The sequence below is a fragment of the Drosophila ananassae genome, chromosome 3R (genome assembly GCF_017639315.1).
Source record: "Drosophila ananassae strain 14024-0371.13 chromosome 3R, ASM1763931v2, whole genome shotgun sequence".
NCBI lineage: Eukaryota > Metazoa > Arthropoda > Insecta > Diptera > Drosophilidae > Drosophila > Drosophila ananassae.
In genome coordinates this window covers 16300055-16318223 of record NC_057930.1, presented here as the reverse complement: position 1 = coordinate 16318223, position 18169 = coordinate 16300055, and the positions used below count along the sequence as shown (strand labels likewise).

General features: G+C 38.3%; 1 protein-coding gene across 8 annotated transcripts; it reads left to right on the top strand.

Moving 5' to 3' along the window:
• Positions 1-278: 278 nt before the first annotated feature.
• LOC26514350 lies at positions 279-17547 on the top strand. 8 transcript variants are annotated; one of them, XM_044716594.1, is made up of 4 exons: positions 1465-1941; positions 1998-2045; positions 2105-2236; positions 7587-7722. In XM_044716594.1, the coding sequence occupies exons 1-4, from the start codon at positions 1819-1821 to the stop codon at positions 7659-7661; spliced, it is 378 nt and encodes a 125-aa protein (XP_044572529.1). In that variant the 5' UTR covers positions 1465-1818; the 3' UTR covers positions 7662-7722. The 8 variants fall into 8 exon arrangements, 2 of the variants coding, with proteins under 2 accessions (XP_044572529.1, XP_044572530.1); XM_044716595.1 differs by lacking the exon at positions 7587-7722 and adding an exon at positions 13511-13816 and having other exon boundaries at positions 1489-1941; XR_004311029.2 differs by lacking the exon at positions 7587-7722 and adding exons at positions 279-296; positions 13511-13816 and having other exon boundaries at positions 1760-2236.
• Positions 17548-18169: the final 622 nt, after the last annotated feature.

Sequence of the window (18169 nt, the reverse complement as noted above, 5' to 3'; positions counted from 1 at the left end):
TCACAAACCAGAAAACTTATTTCTTTTCAATTAATGCTTGATTAAGGATTGGAGCAGCATCATTGCTTGCCGAACATTCAATAAATAATTAATTAATTAATCAATTGTTACAGCCGCCGTTTCTGCTGCTTTGGGCTGCGGTGCAAAGTTGATTAAACTTAAAGTACATGAAGCTCATTTAAAATGTGTAAACAAAAGCCGCAACAGAACCATCAAAAGCAGAAACGTATACCAGACCCAGACCTGTACGTACCAGCAATATATAAACAATTTATCCGAAATAAATTGGTTAACAGGTAAAATAAATAAATTAAGTAAATAAATGTTGGAATATGTATATAAATTCATTCATATCGCGTTATTGCGGTTGATATTTTAAGGCATACATTGTGGACATAAAAGAGTTTGGGAAAGTAAGAAATAACTCACTTTTACATCTTTAATTTTTAATTAAACTCTATTGTTCTGATTTTTAAAACTTACTTAAGCATCAAAAACTTAAAACTTAAGTTTTTGTGGTTTTCCCCTTGAGTTGAGGATTTTGACATATGCCCTAACCGATGTCTTTATCTCGGCCATTTCGTATCCGATTCTTGAGCGGAATACCTTAAACGATTTGTACACCGATTCTCCATCATTCTGAATCAAAAACTAGGAACAAAATATTTTTTAGATTTTTCTTTAAATTTTCTGGGGGATCCCCTTCGCAATGATGAAGAATGCGTAGATGCCCGATATGACCCCCAGTGGAGGCTATATCTTTGCCAATTTCTATCTGATTCTTGAGCGGAGTACCTTAATTGATTTGTAGATATGTTGATATGTATCTGTGTATATGTGGGGGCTTCTCCATCTTTCCCTTGTGTCTTTTCTTTATCCTGTCTGCTGCTTAGCTTGCAGATTTAGCTTGCGAGTGCCCTCAATTAAAGGATTTCTTTTTTGGTACAGAGGTCGTTAGGCCGCAATATTTTTATATCCTTGCTATTTTTAACTCCTTGAAATAGACTTCAAGTAGAGGATACCCATAACTTTATGGAAGCTGAGACTTTCTTTGTTTTTAATTTATTAAATCAGCCATATAAATGTAAAATATAATCCGAAATATAGTTGCCAGGGTGTATAAGCTTACGAAGCTTGTAAAACAACTTAATATTTCTATAATTTTGAAAGCAAAACATGTTTTTTTACAAATTATAAAACGGAAATTGTAATCCCTTATATTTCGGTTGCCTACTTTTAAGGTCACACTGAAGTGCATTTGCAATGAAGAGTAAAATGGTACCGTTATTTTGGATATAATAACATTGCTGAAGACCTTTGAATTTGGAAGCAATTCAAATAATAAAATTAAAAAATTTATTAACAAAATAGCGCCCTCCTCCTCGATTCTCATAGGTTGCACTTAAGCGAGCCTGAAAACTGAAAATAATTTATTTTTTTTGTTGTAAATTTTGTTATTAATTTCGTTTCTTGTTTTTGTAATGGTTCTTGTTGTTGTAATGTTTTTTTTAGTTTTTTATAACTGTTCTTTTTTGTAATATTTTTTTTTTGTAATTTTGTTTTTGTTTTGTATGTGTGGCCAGGAACACGTGTCCCTGCCATATAGCCACAACACTTTTTAAAAAAAACTTCAATTGTCAAATGAAGCATGCTTGTTTTCGAAATTCCCTCCATAAATATCGGCCATTGCTGGGGGTTTTCATTCATTTTTCAGTATTATTTTTTTTGATATAAATAATTTTTTTATATCGGCCTAAAGGCCTAATGTCCCGAGGCTTAATATAGAAGACTTAGGCATAGAAGGCACCCAGAAGACCCATGCAGATGGTGAAGGACGAGGACATGGATACGATCAAAGCCGGACTAGGAAGCGCCCACCATGAATGGCCAGACAAAAGGAATGCGACGACAGCTGTAGCACAGGAAACCCTGCAAAATGGAGCAAGTTATATACAAGATATCCCCAGACAGCCCTGAAAATTACTAACAAAGATCAGGAACCAACGGACCCCAAGGTGATTCCTCCGATGAAGCACACCCGACAGGTAAACCGATAAACCCGATGACCCCAGTGACTCCTCTGAAGAAGCACATCCGACAAAAGGTTATCATGATGCTGCCAACCTGCCACCACCACCACCCCCCAACAGCCAGTTTACCCCTATGTTTGCCCGGAGCCAGGCGGCCAAGGACCTGTGAGGATACGAGTCACGATCAGCCAGTTGGAGCCTCCCAGGTAAGAATAACATATTTTTCCGATATTATCCGATATATTGTATATCCTCAGCGACGGTCATATCTTTGCCAATTTTTAACCGATTCTTGATCGGAATACCTTAATCGAATTGTACATTCATTCTGCATCAAACTCTAGGAACAAAATATTTTTAGATTTTTTGTCAAATTTCCTGGGGTGTCCCCTTCAAAATTCTGAAAAACGCATGGAAGGACAAAATGGCCCCCAACGAAGGTCATATCTTTGCCAATTTTCATCCGATTCTCGAACGGAATACCCTAATCGAATTGTACATCGATTCTCCGCCATTCTGTATCAAAATCTAGGAACAAAATATTTTTTCGATTTTTTGTCAAATTTCCTGGGGTGTCCCCTTCAAAACTCTGAAAATCGCATGGAAGGGCAAAATGGCCCCCAACGGCGGTCATATCTTTGCCAATTTTCATCCGATTCTTGATCGGAATACCTTAATCGAATTGTACATTGATTCTCCATCATTCTGCATCAAAATCTAGGAACAAAATATTTTTTCCATTTTTTGTCAAATTTCCTGGGGTGTCCCCTTCAAAATTCTGAAAAACGCATGGAAGGACAAAATGGCCCCGAACGACGGTCATATCTTTGCCAATTTTCATCCGATTCTTGATCGGAATACCTTAATCGAATTGTACATCGATTCTCCATCATTCTGTATCAAAATCTAGGAACAAAATATTTTTTAGATTTTTTGTCAAATTTCCTGGGGTGACCCCTTCAAAATTCTGAAAAACGCATGGAAGGACAAAATGGCCGCTAGCGACGGTCATATCTTTGCCAATTTTCATCCGATTCTTGATCGGAATACTTTAATCGAATTGTACATCGATTCTCCGCTAATCAGCATCAAAATCAAGGAACAAAATATTTTTTCGATTTTTTCTTAAATTTCCTGTGGTATCCCCTTCCAAATTCCGAAAAACGCGTGGACGGACAAAATGGCCCCCAGCGATGCCTATATCTTGGCCGATTTCCATCCGATTCTTGAGCGGAATACCTTAAACGATTGGATCAATGTCCCATTATTCTGCATCAAAATCCTGGAACGAAATATTTTTTTTTGTAATTTTGCTAAATTTGTTGGGGCACAGATGTGTACATATATGTATAAACGTTCTGTATTATATACAATATACCTCTCCCAATGTTTTCCTTTTATGTGGTGCTGTTGTGCTTTATCAGAGCCATTCTTTTAATTTTCGAGTCTTTATTAACACGCTAAAAATTCACTTGAAAAATGGTTGCTGGAATTTTGGGTATCGGAGGGGAAAGTGGGTTCAGTTACAGGTAACCCGATGATGGCTTTATACACACATACATATGTTCTTATGCAGGTATAAGTATATTTTCGTTTTTGCAAATTTGCGTCATGCAGCCGAAAGTCGCAGATCTCCTTCGGATCAGTCCCCTGTCATCTGCCCACAGCCAGAGCTTTGCCTTTACCATTCCGTTTGCAATTTATTGAAACGAAGTTGACCTTGAATTTGGTTAAAAGTCTTTTAACTTTATTTCACTCTCTGCGCTGACTTTTTATATGGATATATATGACGGTATGCATGTGTTTTTCGGTTTGGTTAATGCCTTGTCGCCGTCTGCCGCGTCTGATGATTCTTGTCGTTACTGCTGATTACTTTAACGATGATGTCCATAAAATGTATCTCAAGCCCCAAACCTTGCTTGCCAGTAACTCGTACTTTTTTTTGCAAAGTCTGCGGCGCAGCAGGTTTCAAAAATTACCAAAATAAAAAGTGAAAAATGAAACTCAAGTGAATCAAATTAATTTTAGCCTTAAGTTCAATACCAAGGGTGTTGCTGACTGCAAAAAATTTGATGTGATTAATCTATATTTTTGTTTAAGAAAAGAAAAGAATACCCGAATAACTAAATTTCATAAATAATTGATAGCTATTTGTCTGTATTTCTACTCGCGTTGACCATAATTGCCGTCAAAAGATTTTGTCTCAACATTTTATCTCAACAATAACGTAAGCAAATCATTTGTTTTTGTTTCGAATTAAATAATTTTTTGTTGTTCCCATTTCTTTTTAATATTTCTATTTCGATTTCGATCGGTGACGTTCTCTCAGAGCGTTTTTTTTTTCACCCCACCCTGGCTGTTTTGATACTTCCGTGCAGTGAACTTGTTTTTATTTCATTATCGTTCATTCGAAATGTTCTAGGCACATATTTGTTTATTCTCATATGTATATATTTTATTTATTTTAGGTCTCAACGCTTTCTGATGCTCTCTATCTGTATCCCATTTCTCTCATATGGGGTTTGAAAGTGTTTGCTCATTTACTCGTCAGATCTATTTATCTGTTTAGGATAGGAGGTCATTGTCGTGAAATTTGTTTATTTTCATTCACTGCCTTATGCGTTTCTCGGCAGCTTAGAATATTTAAGGAATTTTGCTCAGGAAAACCTGAGCATTCTCACTCTCCCAGGTGTATTAGCTTGAATTGAAGTAACCATTAAAGTTCTCCATTATATTGTGTGAAACAGATACGTCCTCGTAGCATTTTAGCCTTATAGGTTCACTCAACCTCTTCTGGAGAAGTCACAAAGAAAATGAAACGCGGAAATAAAATAGCAAAAAAGGGGAAAACATGTGGGCGGGTGTAGAGCTTTTTCTAAGTGAAAATAAACGTGGAAGCGTTGCATTTTCCATCAAATGTGACATTGAATGGGTTTTTACGGTGGCAATGCGCTGTCGGAGCCCTTCCCCTCCACGTCCTCTCTGGTTTTCACCTTCTCTTCCTGTCATCATCCCTCAATCTGCTGAATGATCTTTTTTTGCTTAATTATAGAACGCTCAATGTTATATATCAAACAGTAAAGTAGCATTCAAATTAATAAACAATGCTTCCACTCAGAAGCCCGCAAAATGTATCTGACAGATACAATCCATGTACATATAGCGTGGTATAAGTATGGGTTCTTTATGCTACCTCTCGATGTCAACGCCGTCGTAGTCATCATCGCGTCGTCAAAGTCTTTAATGATTAATTTTCGTATTGTTCTTTGAAATGCGGGCGCATCTGTTGCGCCAACGATCGACCCCGCAAGGCAGCCCCCAGCCACTTCTTTACGAACAGAGAAACAGATGGAGGGACGGATGGATATCCACGTTGACCAGCTGGAGATACAGCCAGCTAGCCAACAGGCTGGCGAAAACCACCCACCCGAAAGACCGCAATAAGCCTCAATTAAATGAAAATTGTACGCCAACGGCGTGCAAACGTAATTTTCTTGAAATTTATTGTAGGCCTTCCCAATGTCCATATGAACATATAGATCATTTACGTATGTGTTTGAATATTTATGTAAGTAGGTTTTATTGAATTTAATACCCTTAAAAAGTAAATAAAGAGATAGAAGGAATACAAGATAAACTCTTATAAAAATTGTTGTATCAAGAATAATCTTTTTAAATGTCGGATTTATTATAGAAATAAAGAATAATCCATAAATTTCAATGGTTTTATTATTAAAGTATCTACCGCGTAGGGTATTCCAATGTGGACTTTAAACACGTACTCCGTATTTTTGTATCTACTTGGCTCTGGCTGCCAGTTTAATGCATTTTAATGTGCAATTATTTCACTTAAACTTTACGTTGACATGGCAATGCGTGGCCCGTAAAATTATTTTCCATATGACGATGCTCCCCAGAGGCCATCCTACCAAGGGTGGGTACCCAGTGGGGTGGGTTGGCGCAGAGGTGGCAGCCTCCTTGGTTGTCACACAATTTATGTAGCCTGCCAACCACTTGACAGAGGGGCCGCCTTCCTTTCGGGCCCTTGCCGTTTAGATTTGACCCACATTGATTTACATATTTGCACACACAAACAGGATGAACGGGCGGGGTGGGATTAGGTGGTGAAATGTTTGCGTTGGCCAAACGCACATAACCAGTAAATATTTGGCATTCTTTAAGCTGATATGTTTAAACTCAACCGAAAAGAAAAATAGAATGTATGTGGGCATGGAGGGCCGACAAGTCGGGCTATATAGACGGGTAAAAGTATCTTTAAATGAAATTTTGATGACTGGGCGGGAGGAGGAAAATGATGTGCCAGAGATTCCATTGGCATTGCCCTTGGCCGGTGGCATGTGAAAACCGGTTGTGAGAACTCGACAAATATTTCTCTCACAATCTCATTCACGCGCGGCTCGTATCTAATATCAAGTTCAAGGTTGCAATTCCCACCAGCCAGCCCAGACCCAGACTCAGACCCAGAAACGGGTCTAACTCGCCGATGCACTAATAAAAACGCTAAATAAATCAAGCCATTGACTGGCAAAAAGGGAGCGATGTGGGAAAAGGGTGTGGTGAACTACTGCTGAACATCTGTAATTATAAATTATAAAATCCAACAGCAATGGCAGGTTGCATTTCAAACCTAATGCTTCTCACAAATGCACAGCAACGAATATTACGTATACGTAGAATGGTTGCCAAGCCTAGCCCTCCCCAGAACGAAATTTGTCTGGTGACTAATCCAAATGTGTTTTTTGTTTAGAAGTTGGTAATTGGAAGCTGCGCAGATTCTGTGCCCAACAAGGTGTATGAGTCAGATCGCACTCGTTTTCCAGTGAAGTCTCCCAAAGAAATGTACACCAGCATAGGTTTCACATTACTCATACGCACCATGGCATCGAGTGATTTGTTAAGTTTCCAACTAAAAGCAATTGCCACTGCAAATGCAATTCTATTGAAATATGTATATATGGTAACCAAAACCTATACTAGAGGGAGTATAATGTAATAAAAAAAAGGTTTTTACAAATTGTATAAACATTTGGGCGAGACTAGTTGCGGGCTAAAGTCTGATATCCTAACCTTAAGCCACTAAGGCTATTCTGTCAATTTTGTAGGATGATTTATTAATATAAGAATGGAATATTAAGCAAAACTCTACCACTCTTCTATTATCATCTCTTTGAGATGTAATTAATTTTATTCAAAAGCTTCCTCTTTGCGGAAACAGTTCCAGTTATACAAACAATTTTCTATTCAATTCGTTATCATTTTTGTCTTTTTCCGCTGCCACCAACTCTTTCATGTGGTTCTCTTTCCTTTTGGTAACAATGCGAATATTGACTGTAGACTCACACACTCGTACCGAGATGCTTTTTTGTTAGTATAGGTGACCGTGAGCTGTTCATGCAACGCTGCTTGTTAATGCGCTCTACACACAAAAAAACAAAAGGAAATAATTCAAAGATTAAAACTCTAAACTTTATATATTGATCTAGTACTGTTTTTTACAATTTTATTTTATTAAAAATGATATATTCTAATTTCTAGGCAATGTCAAAGATGTCTTCAAAGAGTTTTTCTGTAGCTGCTGCGCAGATGACGCTTCATTACGACGTTATGTAACAACTTGTAAAGCTCCAAGCGACGAAGGCGGCTTCTGCCGCTCCCGCTCCCGATTCCACCGATCATTCTTTCTCTCCACGGACCTCCCTTTTTGTGCTTTTTTGCGAGAGATAATTTGCTAGCTTGGTCTCTTTCATGCAGCGAGTGCATGTGAGATCATCGAACAGAGCTGGAACGAAATTCTACATTCTGTATACGCCCCGTGGCACAGCAGCAGCTCATCAACCGAAGAGCCAGCACAATCATTACTTTGGCGCGGTGCAGTAATTGATGTTTGGTTGACGGCCAAGAGCAGGTTGCCATTATTTTACATAACGCGACTTTGACAATAAGCATTAGCAGTTGCCAAGCTGAAGTTTCCGTAAATGGGCAATACCAATACTTTAACAAACTGAGTCTTTGACTAGGTTCTAGATTTTACCATAGCTCATAAGGCAAAGGCTCTCCAAAACACTTGCCTACAAACTCTCCACTCAAAGCCCACAATCCATCGGGTCAACGTTGCGTATACGCAACCAAAAACTACTAGAAACTTGTCGCTGAAAAGCAAGAAATCAGAATTTGCAATGAATGATCATCAAAACATCAACGTAGATCGGAGCCATTGGCACATGTTCTTCATTTGGCAGGCAAACAAGAAATCTGCATAAATAAATATGTTGTACCTTGGTCGCGACTGGCGAGGAGGAGAACCAAAGTATCTGCACTTGTTCAATTTAGGGGCGCCGAAAATCTGTTCTCCAATCCGTGTTGTCATCGTCGATGTCGCGGTTGGCCTTGATCGTGTTTATTTCGGCAGCTATAAGACACACTAAATAAATAAATAAATAATGCCGACACAAGAATTTTTCTCGTTTGGTTTCTAGTTTTTATGGGTCTTTTGGCATGTCCAGCTCCGTAAAAGGCCCGTCCAGCAGCTGAAGATGGCGATGGTTCAGCCGATCGTTATATGATGTGGTCTGGTGTTGGTTGAGTTCTTTAGAGACTGTCAGAAACGGCTGAAAGTGAAAATGTAAAAGAGACCTATAACATCAAGAGTTTAATGTAAAACCTTATTAGTTCTCTTCACAAGAACTGAGCTTAAGTCTATCGAACCTTGAACCCTAATCTTTTACTAATCAGTACAGCTACGTGACAATTTCCCGGTTTGATTAGTTCACAGATCGATCAGATTTCTGAAAAAATAAACACAAGTTGATATTTCTAAGGAACGATAAGGAAAGGTTTTCATGGAAAATATGATTATTGGGAAATAAAGATGACTTTAAAGATGAAAAATATTAACCTTCTTTAAATGCACCATCTTTTACAATTCAATTTTGGTTTCACTTTGATGCTCTTGAAATCAGATTATAAATTTATAAACATCGAATCTCGATGAATAAATGTTTATATTATCATTTAGTCAAGCCACATCAAAAGTAAACGCATTTCGACTTAAATTTTCCCTCCTCGCTTACTAAATCTCTCTTTGCTGTCGGATTTTTTGTACATTTCATTTATTGCACTCGATTGGAGCTGTGGGCTTGAGCATTTTATGGCTACATATTTTAACATTTTACGGCTGCAAATAAGAATCGAAATAAAAGTAAAAAATAAAACAGACCCACAAGAAGAAGTTCGGCTTGATTTCGGTTTCGTTTTTTGTTTTTATTTTTCAGTTTTGGTCGATTGACAGCTGCGTTTGGCCCAAGTTGTTCTCGCAGCATTGTGGCAGCATTTTACTCGTTTTGGCTTTTTTCTTTGGCTCGGTTTTTCTGTTTCTTGAACGATTTGATATAGCATTTCATTTACCAGTTTTGGGGCTTTCAAGTACAAACCACAAGACGAATTTGGTCATTTAAAATTGCGGCAATGTCTGATGGCTAGATGGATGTCTGCTGGTTGCTCGTGGCTGGTGGCTGTTGGCTGCTCTGCTGAATGAATGTTTGCTCTGTCGCTTACAATTGTTGTCATTGTCAGCGTGCTGGCTTGTTTTGTCTTCTTCTGCGGGGCGTTTACCAACAGCAGCAGCAGAAAAAACAACAACCGCAGTTTTGTCTTCGACCCATTTAACGGACCAGTGCACATCGGTAGCCCTAGCATTGGGTATTGGATTGGGATCGTGAGAGATCTTACCCGGGCCCAACTTACCCTAAATTGCACTTAAAAAAAGGTAGAAAACTTTTGAGATTTTGAAGTAAGATATGTATTTCTTAATATTGTAAAAATTATCGATTTAATTTTCTTAAAATTATAGACACAAAATATTATTGAATATTACCCATATCTTTTTTCCGTGTTGGTTGATTAGAAGTTGGTGCTACAATCTCTGGCAATCTGTATTGGCATTTATGTATGCAAATGTTCAAATAAAGTGTGAATTGCTTAGCCGTAGATGCCGTAGCCAGTCGACGTCTATCTTTGTCTATGGCCATTAAGAATATCAATTAGGCACGTTTTGCAGCTTGGCGGCAAAGTTCAAAATATAATTACAAAACCAAACCAAACAAAACAAACAAAGAGCCAGCCCAGCTCGTCGCTCAGCTTATTCCCCTTCTCGGAGTCAATTTTCCACTTGGCTTGACTCCACTTTGACTTTGGTCATTAGGCTGCTAGAATTTATGATTTCAATTGCAGCAAATACTAAGAAAAAAAGGAAACTACTTTGCAGAAGTCAATGTTAATAGATCTTCAAGGCATCTAAGGCAGTCATTTATTGTAATTTATGTTATTAATTTGTTGATAGTTAGTATTGGCACTGTTCTGCATAGAAACCCGATTGCAGCGGCCTTAGCTTATGGCTAAGTGAAGAATATCCAGAAGAATATCAGCTAGCACGGCATCTCATTAAAGTTTTCGAGATACAAACACCTGCCACACTGAAAACACTGAATCCATTACTCAAAACGACCTCCAATCAAATCTGATCGAATCAATTATGCAAACGGCAGAGTGTGAAAAATCCCTTGCCCTTGGTCCAACATTGTGATGAAACTTGTTCTCTGTTTGTGTCTCCACTAAATACATAGTATCTGGAAAATGGCAGGCTAGCACGGCCCAAACGATTGAGTGTTTGTGCCCGAAAAGAGCAAATACAATTTGCACGATTTTTTCTGTAATTCGAGCGCGGCCTGCCAACAGCTCGCTCGAGATTTTTATCTGTATCTGGGTATTTGCTGCTATATCTAGTATGTGGTTTATCTGTAGCTACTCACACACTCACCCCAGATACAAATGTATCCGCTGGCCATGATGGCCATGCTTGGTGACTCAATATGCCCAGTTGAGAGCCTCTAAAGCTGTTTGCCTTTTTGTGTTTGCTATGATAATTTGTGTATGCACTTGAAATTGCAATGCCATTGTGTGATACTTCTCTACACCCAGCCTAAGAAATAGTATTTAAAAAGTTGTATATTTATGCAACAAGTCTGATATCACTCTTCTACTGCTCTACTCAGAAAAATCTACCCTTCAGATGTAGCTTACAATAAAGTCTCAAATGTGTACCTTTCTTGAACTTGAATCACCAGCTAGTTGAAAATTAACTAATTTGCATGTCACATCCACCCACCTGTCCACCCCCGAAAGTTTAAATTTTTTCTCAGGTGGTTTTGCGCTTTTTGCGTGCAATTTTAAAACAAAAACAGAAAATGAAAACTCAATGTGACATGCGATTGTAATCGTGCGGTTGTGGGTAACGAATTGAAGCTTTCAATGGCAACCTTGCGGAAATTGCTGACTTTGGACCAAAAGATTTTCCCAGACCCAGCTGTAGCCGGGGCGGATTAAAAATAGTTTTAGAATTCCTTATAGAATTCTCTTTAGCTTTTGATGTGGGCTCTGTCGGAGTTTCAAGAAGCCTGAAAATGAAAGGCAAAAGGTCTGTCCAAACCGCAGGCAGAGCCAGCTTGGAATCTCCTGTTGTTGACCTTCAGTTAGTTATTAAATTTTCCATCGAAGGCGTAGGCCTTCCATATAAAATAAAGAAAAAAAAACTGTTCCAGTTTTTGGCCATGCCAATTCCTCTTGGCACTTGTTGACCTTCGATCGGACATCTGCAACAAAAATACGGCATCTGAGAAGAACAGGCGGCATAAAATTAAACACTTGCATAGCCATGGCGACAATAATGAACAATGATGAACTCGATTAAAAGAAGAAGCTACCCTCAAACCAGTTAACCTGGCCAAAAACCAGGTAAGGCAGTAGAAACAGACGAGCCGAATCGGGACGGAACGGAACGAAACCAGAGCGATACCTACCAGATACAAGATACTTGATGTGAATGTTGCCACATTGGTTGGCGGCGGCGACTTCCCAAAAGCCGTTCCCTACTGCAACATTCTCGTTTTGCCACTTTGGGATTAAGCCTAAAATATGCATTTATAATAAGCTAAAGAAGCAGTCGGACCCGACCTTTTTGTCAACTTGATTTCTCGGGATTATTGCAAGTTCTCTACCTTTAGCATAAGCTTGGCCAATTTTGTTCCCCCAAGGCCAGTCACTCTTATGGTTTTGCATTTCATTCAATACATTTCCGTGATGGTATGATGATGATGCCGATATGCTGGTATGGTAGCTAATGGCAACGATTATGCTTCCATCAGTCATATCTTGCCTAGGCGACCAAGTTTATCCAATCAATTTTATGATTTTGGAGTTAGAAGGATGCAGATGGAAGGATATGAACTGAAGCTAACTGAAGCTATTTGTGAAATTAATTTGACATCATTAAGGGTAAATGGATTGTTGTGGAGGTTTTGGTATGCTTGAATTGAAAAATGTCTGATAATTTTGTAATTTAAGTTCGAGGTCAAGGAATTGATTTGGAACTATTGAAGCTTCTTTGATTTAATGAACCATATTTGGCATAATTTAATAGCAATTAATTTTAGAATTTTTCAGAATATTTTGTTCAGTTATTGGAAAAAAAAAAATGAATATTCCGAAACTTTCCTACAATAAAACCTTCCTGGAAGAATCGACTAATTTAGAACAGAATTACAATTAGCTTTTTTTCAAAAGTAATTCTTCTAAATTCCCAGAATTCATCAATAATAAGCAGAGTCTTACAAGAGATTAGTTCCTCCTCGCTAAGGTAATTCCCATTTTAATTTCCATTTTGAGAACCTTAACCCCACTTTGAAACTTGTTAGAAAAACCCCTTTCCCCTGAAATGTGACTTGGAATCATCCAATGGCGGCAAAATAATGAACAAAACTGCATTGTTCTGAACTTTGCTTAATAACCAAAAATTCTCGCATAAAAAAAGTACAGTTTTGAAGTCCATTTAAGAAACAACAAGCGTTTCTGTGAAGGCAGAAAAAAAAATCACATGATTTAGTTGCCTTCTAGCTTTGCTGGCTTTCCTGTTGTCCCGCTCTCAGAATTCATCTCTTTCCAGCACTTGCAAATTTGTTGGCCCCGACTCTAAAGCAAAAATAAGTACAGAAAAATTTCCGCAGAACAATTGCAACAGAAAGTCATTGCGAACCCTAAACAGAAACAGTTTGCATTGGATTTTGTTGCGGTTTTTTTCATTGATATTTATTATTTTTTAACAGGATATTTTTGATCCTATCAGAACGTCTAAAACTTAAATAGGAATTTTTCTAACTAATTTTAAATTATATAATTTTTTAAATTTTAAGGACCTTCATTAAACCTATTCTAACCTTTAAATGAAACATTAAATTTTACATGTTTTATAAGAATATCCTTGTTCTAGTTAAATTTTTATATATATTTTTTTTTATTAAAGATTTAATTAGTATTTCATGTTTTTACCTTAATTATTTAAAATATGAATATGCAAAGCTTAAATTTTACTTTTTAAAATAATAATTTTTTGGTCAAACATTTTATAGAGTGTCCACTGTACGGAAATCCTATCCACTGGAAGCAGCAAAGGCGGCGACCATGGAAAATAAATCTTTACTGCGCCATAAGACGATGACGACGCCGGCGTTGCTGTAATGGAGAATCCGCCGCAGCCGCTGCCGCAGCTTATCTCGCCGTCCACCACTCTCCATCTTACTCTCTCTCTCTTGCTCTCTCTCTATCTTATAATGGCCGTCTCCTTTCCGCCCGCTTTTCTAATGAAGATGATAATGAAATGTGTGCCGTGCCAAGTACAAACCTATAACCACAAGCCTTTACCAGCATCTCAGTGACCGTCCACCCGCCACCCGACCGCCAATCCACGACCAGCAATCTGTTCATTTTGCGAATTTCTCAGCTGCAGCTTCTACTGCAGAATGTATCTTTGGATATTGTTTTGAGGTCAGCTTGCAATACCCCAGAAAGCAATTAAAACATTTGTACATGGATTTAATAGGGCAACTAGTATATAATTTGTTTAAGTGATAGATTAATTAAATCTTTAGTTAATATTGTATGAGCATGTCTGATATGGATATCCCTTCAGAGATCTTATTGAAATAATAAACATTTTGGGGAAAAAAAAACCACAGATCAATCATAAATGTTTGAAATTTGTTTAAAAATCCAATCCACCTATATTTCTTTATTAAAAATATTTATTTGCCAAGTATTTAGCGCATTTTGTGTATTATTTTTTACATTAATGCTGGTTCTGCTTTTGTTGCTTTTCCATCCGATTGCCGATTTGTTTTGCTCGTTTCGGTTCTAAGTTAGCGTGTTTTATTTTTTTTCCCATTTGGTTATTCCAGGGTGATTTAGCAATTTGTTGTTGTTTCCCAGCTCCCAGCTCCCAGCAGTCTCAACAGCAGCAACAACAGCAGCCAGCAGCATTTCAAGGTCTTTGCACTATTTGTTTTTGCCAAGTTTTGCACACATCCCATCATCCCATACCCATATAGTTTGTACAGAATATGGCTGTATTTGTTGGGTGTTAGTTTTCTGCCCCATCTCTCGAGAAGTTTTTTTGTTTTTGCTGAAAATTTCTTTGCTGGCGCGCGCTCGTGTTGCAATTTTTGCTCTTTTCCACATGACTGACAATTTGATTGGCAGCTTAGCTTTTTCATTTGCCATTGTAGTTGTACTTGCAGTTAAAGTAGCTCCCATCAAGCTCTCTATTCTATCGTCTACCTCCAGCAATTATATTTAATTTTATTATTGAAGATTGCAGCAAGATTTTCGCCCCCAAGGTCAGACGTGTAAATCTTCACTGGTGCTGTGGTCACGTAAGCGAAACTTTTTTCTACTCTGCCCGCTTCCTGTCTCTTTTTCACATCCAGGCTTCCTATCTCTTTCTCCCACAATGTCGCGCCTTATTTAATGGGCCTAACCATAGCGACTGTTTGCTTTTTGTTTTGCTTTCCGAGTTGCTGGAACAATTTTAGTTTTCTGTTTGGCATTTCCTATTAGAAATTCTTGACATTAATGCAGTTGACCGGTTGCACTTGTTGTTCCATCGCTTCTGTTGTAGTCGTTGTTGTTTCTCTACTGGATTTCGCTATCGACAATTTCCTTTGTACTTATACCAGGCGGAAGATCGCCAAGGAATATTGCCAATGTTGCGGATATACTGCGTATGCGCAATATGAGAAATGTGATTGCGCATACGCACTGTTGGCTATGAAACTGCATCAAACTGTCTGTAAACATTTATAAAACTAGTATAATTTGATGTGCGATGATGTAGATTCTTCTACTGATTTTTTACGGAAGTATGTCAAGAAATATGACCCATGGTGCGGATGCGCAATATCAGAAAGTTGATTACGCATACGCAGTGGTGGCTTACAGTTTCTATTTAACAGACATTTAACAGACTAGTTAAATTTTATGTGAAAAGGAAGAGAGCATTAAAAAGTTATAGATCCTTCTTCGTTCAACATCCTTGGCGATCTGGTGGATGTCCACAGTGCGTATGCGCAATATGGTTAGTGAGATTACGCATACGCAGTGTTGGCTATGAAAATGGATTCCAAAACCTAAATTTTTGTCAATATTGGAAGTTCCAATTGGAACATTTTAAATGTATGTAAGTAATATTTGAATGCATATACAGATGCTCTCATATTAAAAATTATACGCCAGTCTAATCTAAATTTTCCACACTGACCGAAAGACCTCGAAGAACTCTGTGATGGCAATCCACAATCATTTCAATCGATTACGAGTTTTCTATGTACTCAGCACTCAAGAAACTAATTGCACAGCATGGTCATAGAAAGAGATGGAGGAAGTGCCAGAGCGATAGAGAGAAGAGGGCGGAGGAGCAGGGAAGGCTAAGCAGAAGCAAGCAGAACTCTTAACTAGCCATAATTGTTATATTTTTCAAGCACATTGTAGTCATATGCGTGTCGTTAGTTTGCCGATTCTGCAACAGTCGCAACATCGTCATAATCATCGGGCTGGCGGTCGCCGGGAGAGGAATACATTTCTCAAGGTTACGCATACGCCATGTATGCCACACTGTGCCAGGCAATGCAATTCCATACGATGTGAGCACAAGTCTAGTCTAAACAAATAGACTACAAACGAGCGAGGCAATGCAAATAGCAATGCGAGAGATACTGAGACGCGGCATGGACACTTGTGCATTCCGTTGATAGAATTTCGTCGCTCACATGTCGTCGCTTCCATATACATATATGCGGTAATTTGGGAATTGGAAGGAATTTTAAGAGCGGGAGGGGCTCTAAGCAGCTGCTTTTTTCAGCGAACAAAGCGTTGAAAGTGTCAAAAGGCCAATGTCTCAACCATCGATTGAAATTCTGGCTTAGCTGCTTAGCTTTGCTTGCCACTCACAGATGACAGTTTTACTTTTTAGTCGTCAACTGCTCTGCATCTTGCTTCTGCACCACCTTCTCAAAGCAACACTAATTGCTAAAGCAATACTGAAGCGTTAAATATTTTCCCAAGAACTAATAAATGCACCTGCAAAAGCAAAAGAAACTGAGCAACTATCAGTACCACACAAATACTATTTTTGCTTATTTTATTGTTATATTTAAGACATCAAAAACTGTTTTTCTAATTGAATAAACAGAAGGAACCGTCTTCGAAAATTTAAATGGACTCCAAAAAGTCTGAATTGGTCAAAGCATTGTTTTCACAATCAAAGTGACAAAGTGTGCGGGCATCAATCAGGGGAAGGAAAATATAGGATTCCTCTCCATTATTTCGGTTGTTCAATGAGAATTTTAAATTGCTATGCAAATTTTCTACCGCTGCGGGGTCGGATGGAGTCTTCCTGGTGGCGGAGTGAAGCAGTGAGTTGATGGCGAGAACAAAAGCGCCAGGGAAACGCCATAATTCAAGTAGCCGCAGCGATTTCATGCCTGATTTCAATTATCAATATGCGCCATCGACAGCAGGCGACAGGCAAGCCTCCGGCAACCCAAACCAAATCGATTTGGAACCCAGGCCAGGCCAGGGCAGAAACCCAACAGAAGTCACAAAGCCCGAGGCTGTGGATGCGGCAGAGGAATGAAGGAGTACGCGAGGAGCAAAGAAGCTTCAGCCGACACGTCCAACAATTGAACAATGGGCACAAATCATTTCATATGCCAAACGTGTGGTCGATGATTGCCCGGCTGCAGCACTCTCAAAAGAAGAAAAAAAGAAGTGTTTGATTTATCAAAGACTATGACTTGAATACTCTGACTTTATAAACTAATATTTAAATAAAAACTCTGAAAAATATAGATGTGAACTATTAGTTAATAATATTTCTTTGGACTATTTTGCTTAAATTTGATAAATAAATTTCTTTGAAAAGTTCAACTTATAAATATACCCATTATTAATGCAAAACTGTAGTATTTGTTTAAAAATATCAATACCCCCATAAAGAGCACCCTCGAGACAAAACTCACTTCATCATTCTATATACAATCTGAAGTCTTGTCTTCTCTTTGCCATATTTTATTTTAGATCAGACTTTGTCACATTTTTGGGCAGTAATTTGTTTGCCGGCGCTGTTGTTGGGCGGCGATTTGTTTTGTCAACTGTCGGTGCTGATGAATTTAATAAATTTAAGGCGCAGAAGTCAGACAAGCAATCATCGTCATCATCGTCGATAACATCATTATCATCTGAAGCATCATTGTTGTTGCTGTTGTTGGCATCTTCGACAGCAGTGACTTCAGCATGTTGTACATGACACAAAAGCTGCAGTTTATCGATGGCTTTTGAATATAAAAATCCATGAAAATAACCCAAAATCGATTCGACGAAGCCATTTTTGGGGTGGTCAGACGTTAAGAGAGGGGCGTTGGCGTAGTTGAGCCATCCGTTGAAGTGTGGGCGTGGCTGGCGAGTGACGGCGGATGCAGAATGCATTGAATTTTAAGTCGATATGAAAACGATTTGAATCCACAAATTTGGCCGAGTGTAGCGCCAACAATGGCACCAGATGAAATAAAATAAATATTGTGTCAATTGAAATTGTTTGGTCATGTCATATAGATAAATAATGTTTCTCAGATTTTTGGTTAAATGAAATAATTAAATATTTATCATTCAGGCTTATCGAGACCATTAATCATTGAAGAAGGGGCGAGTCATTCGATCCGCTATTGAATAGCAGGAAA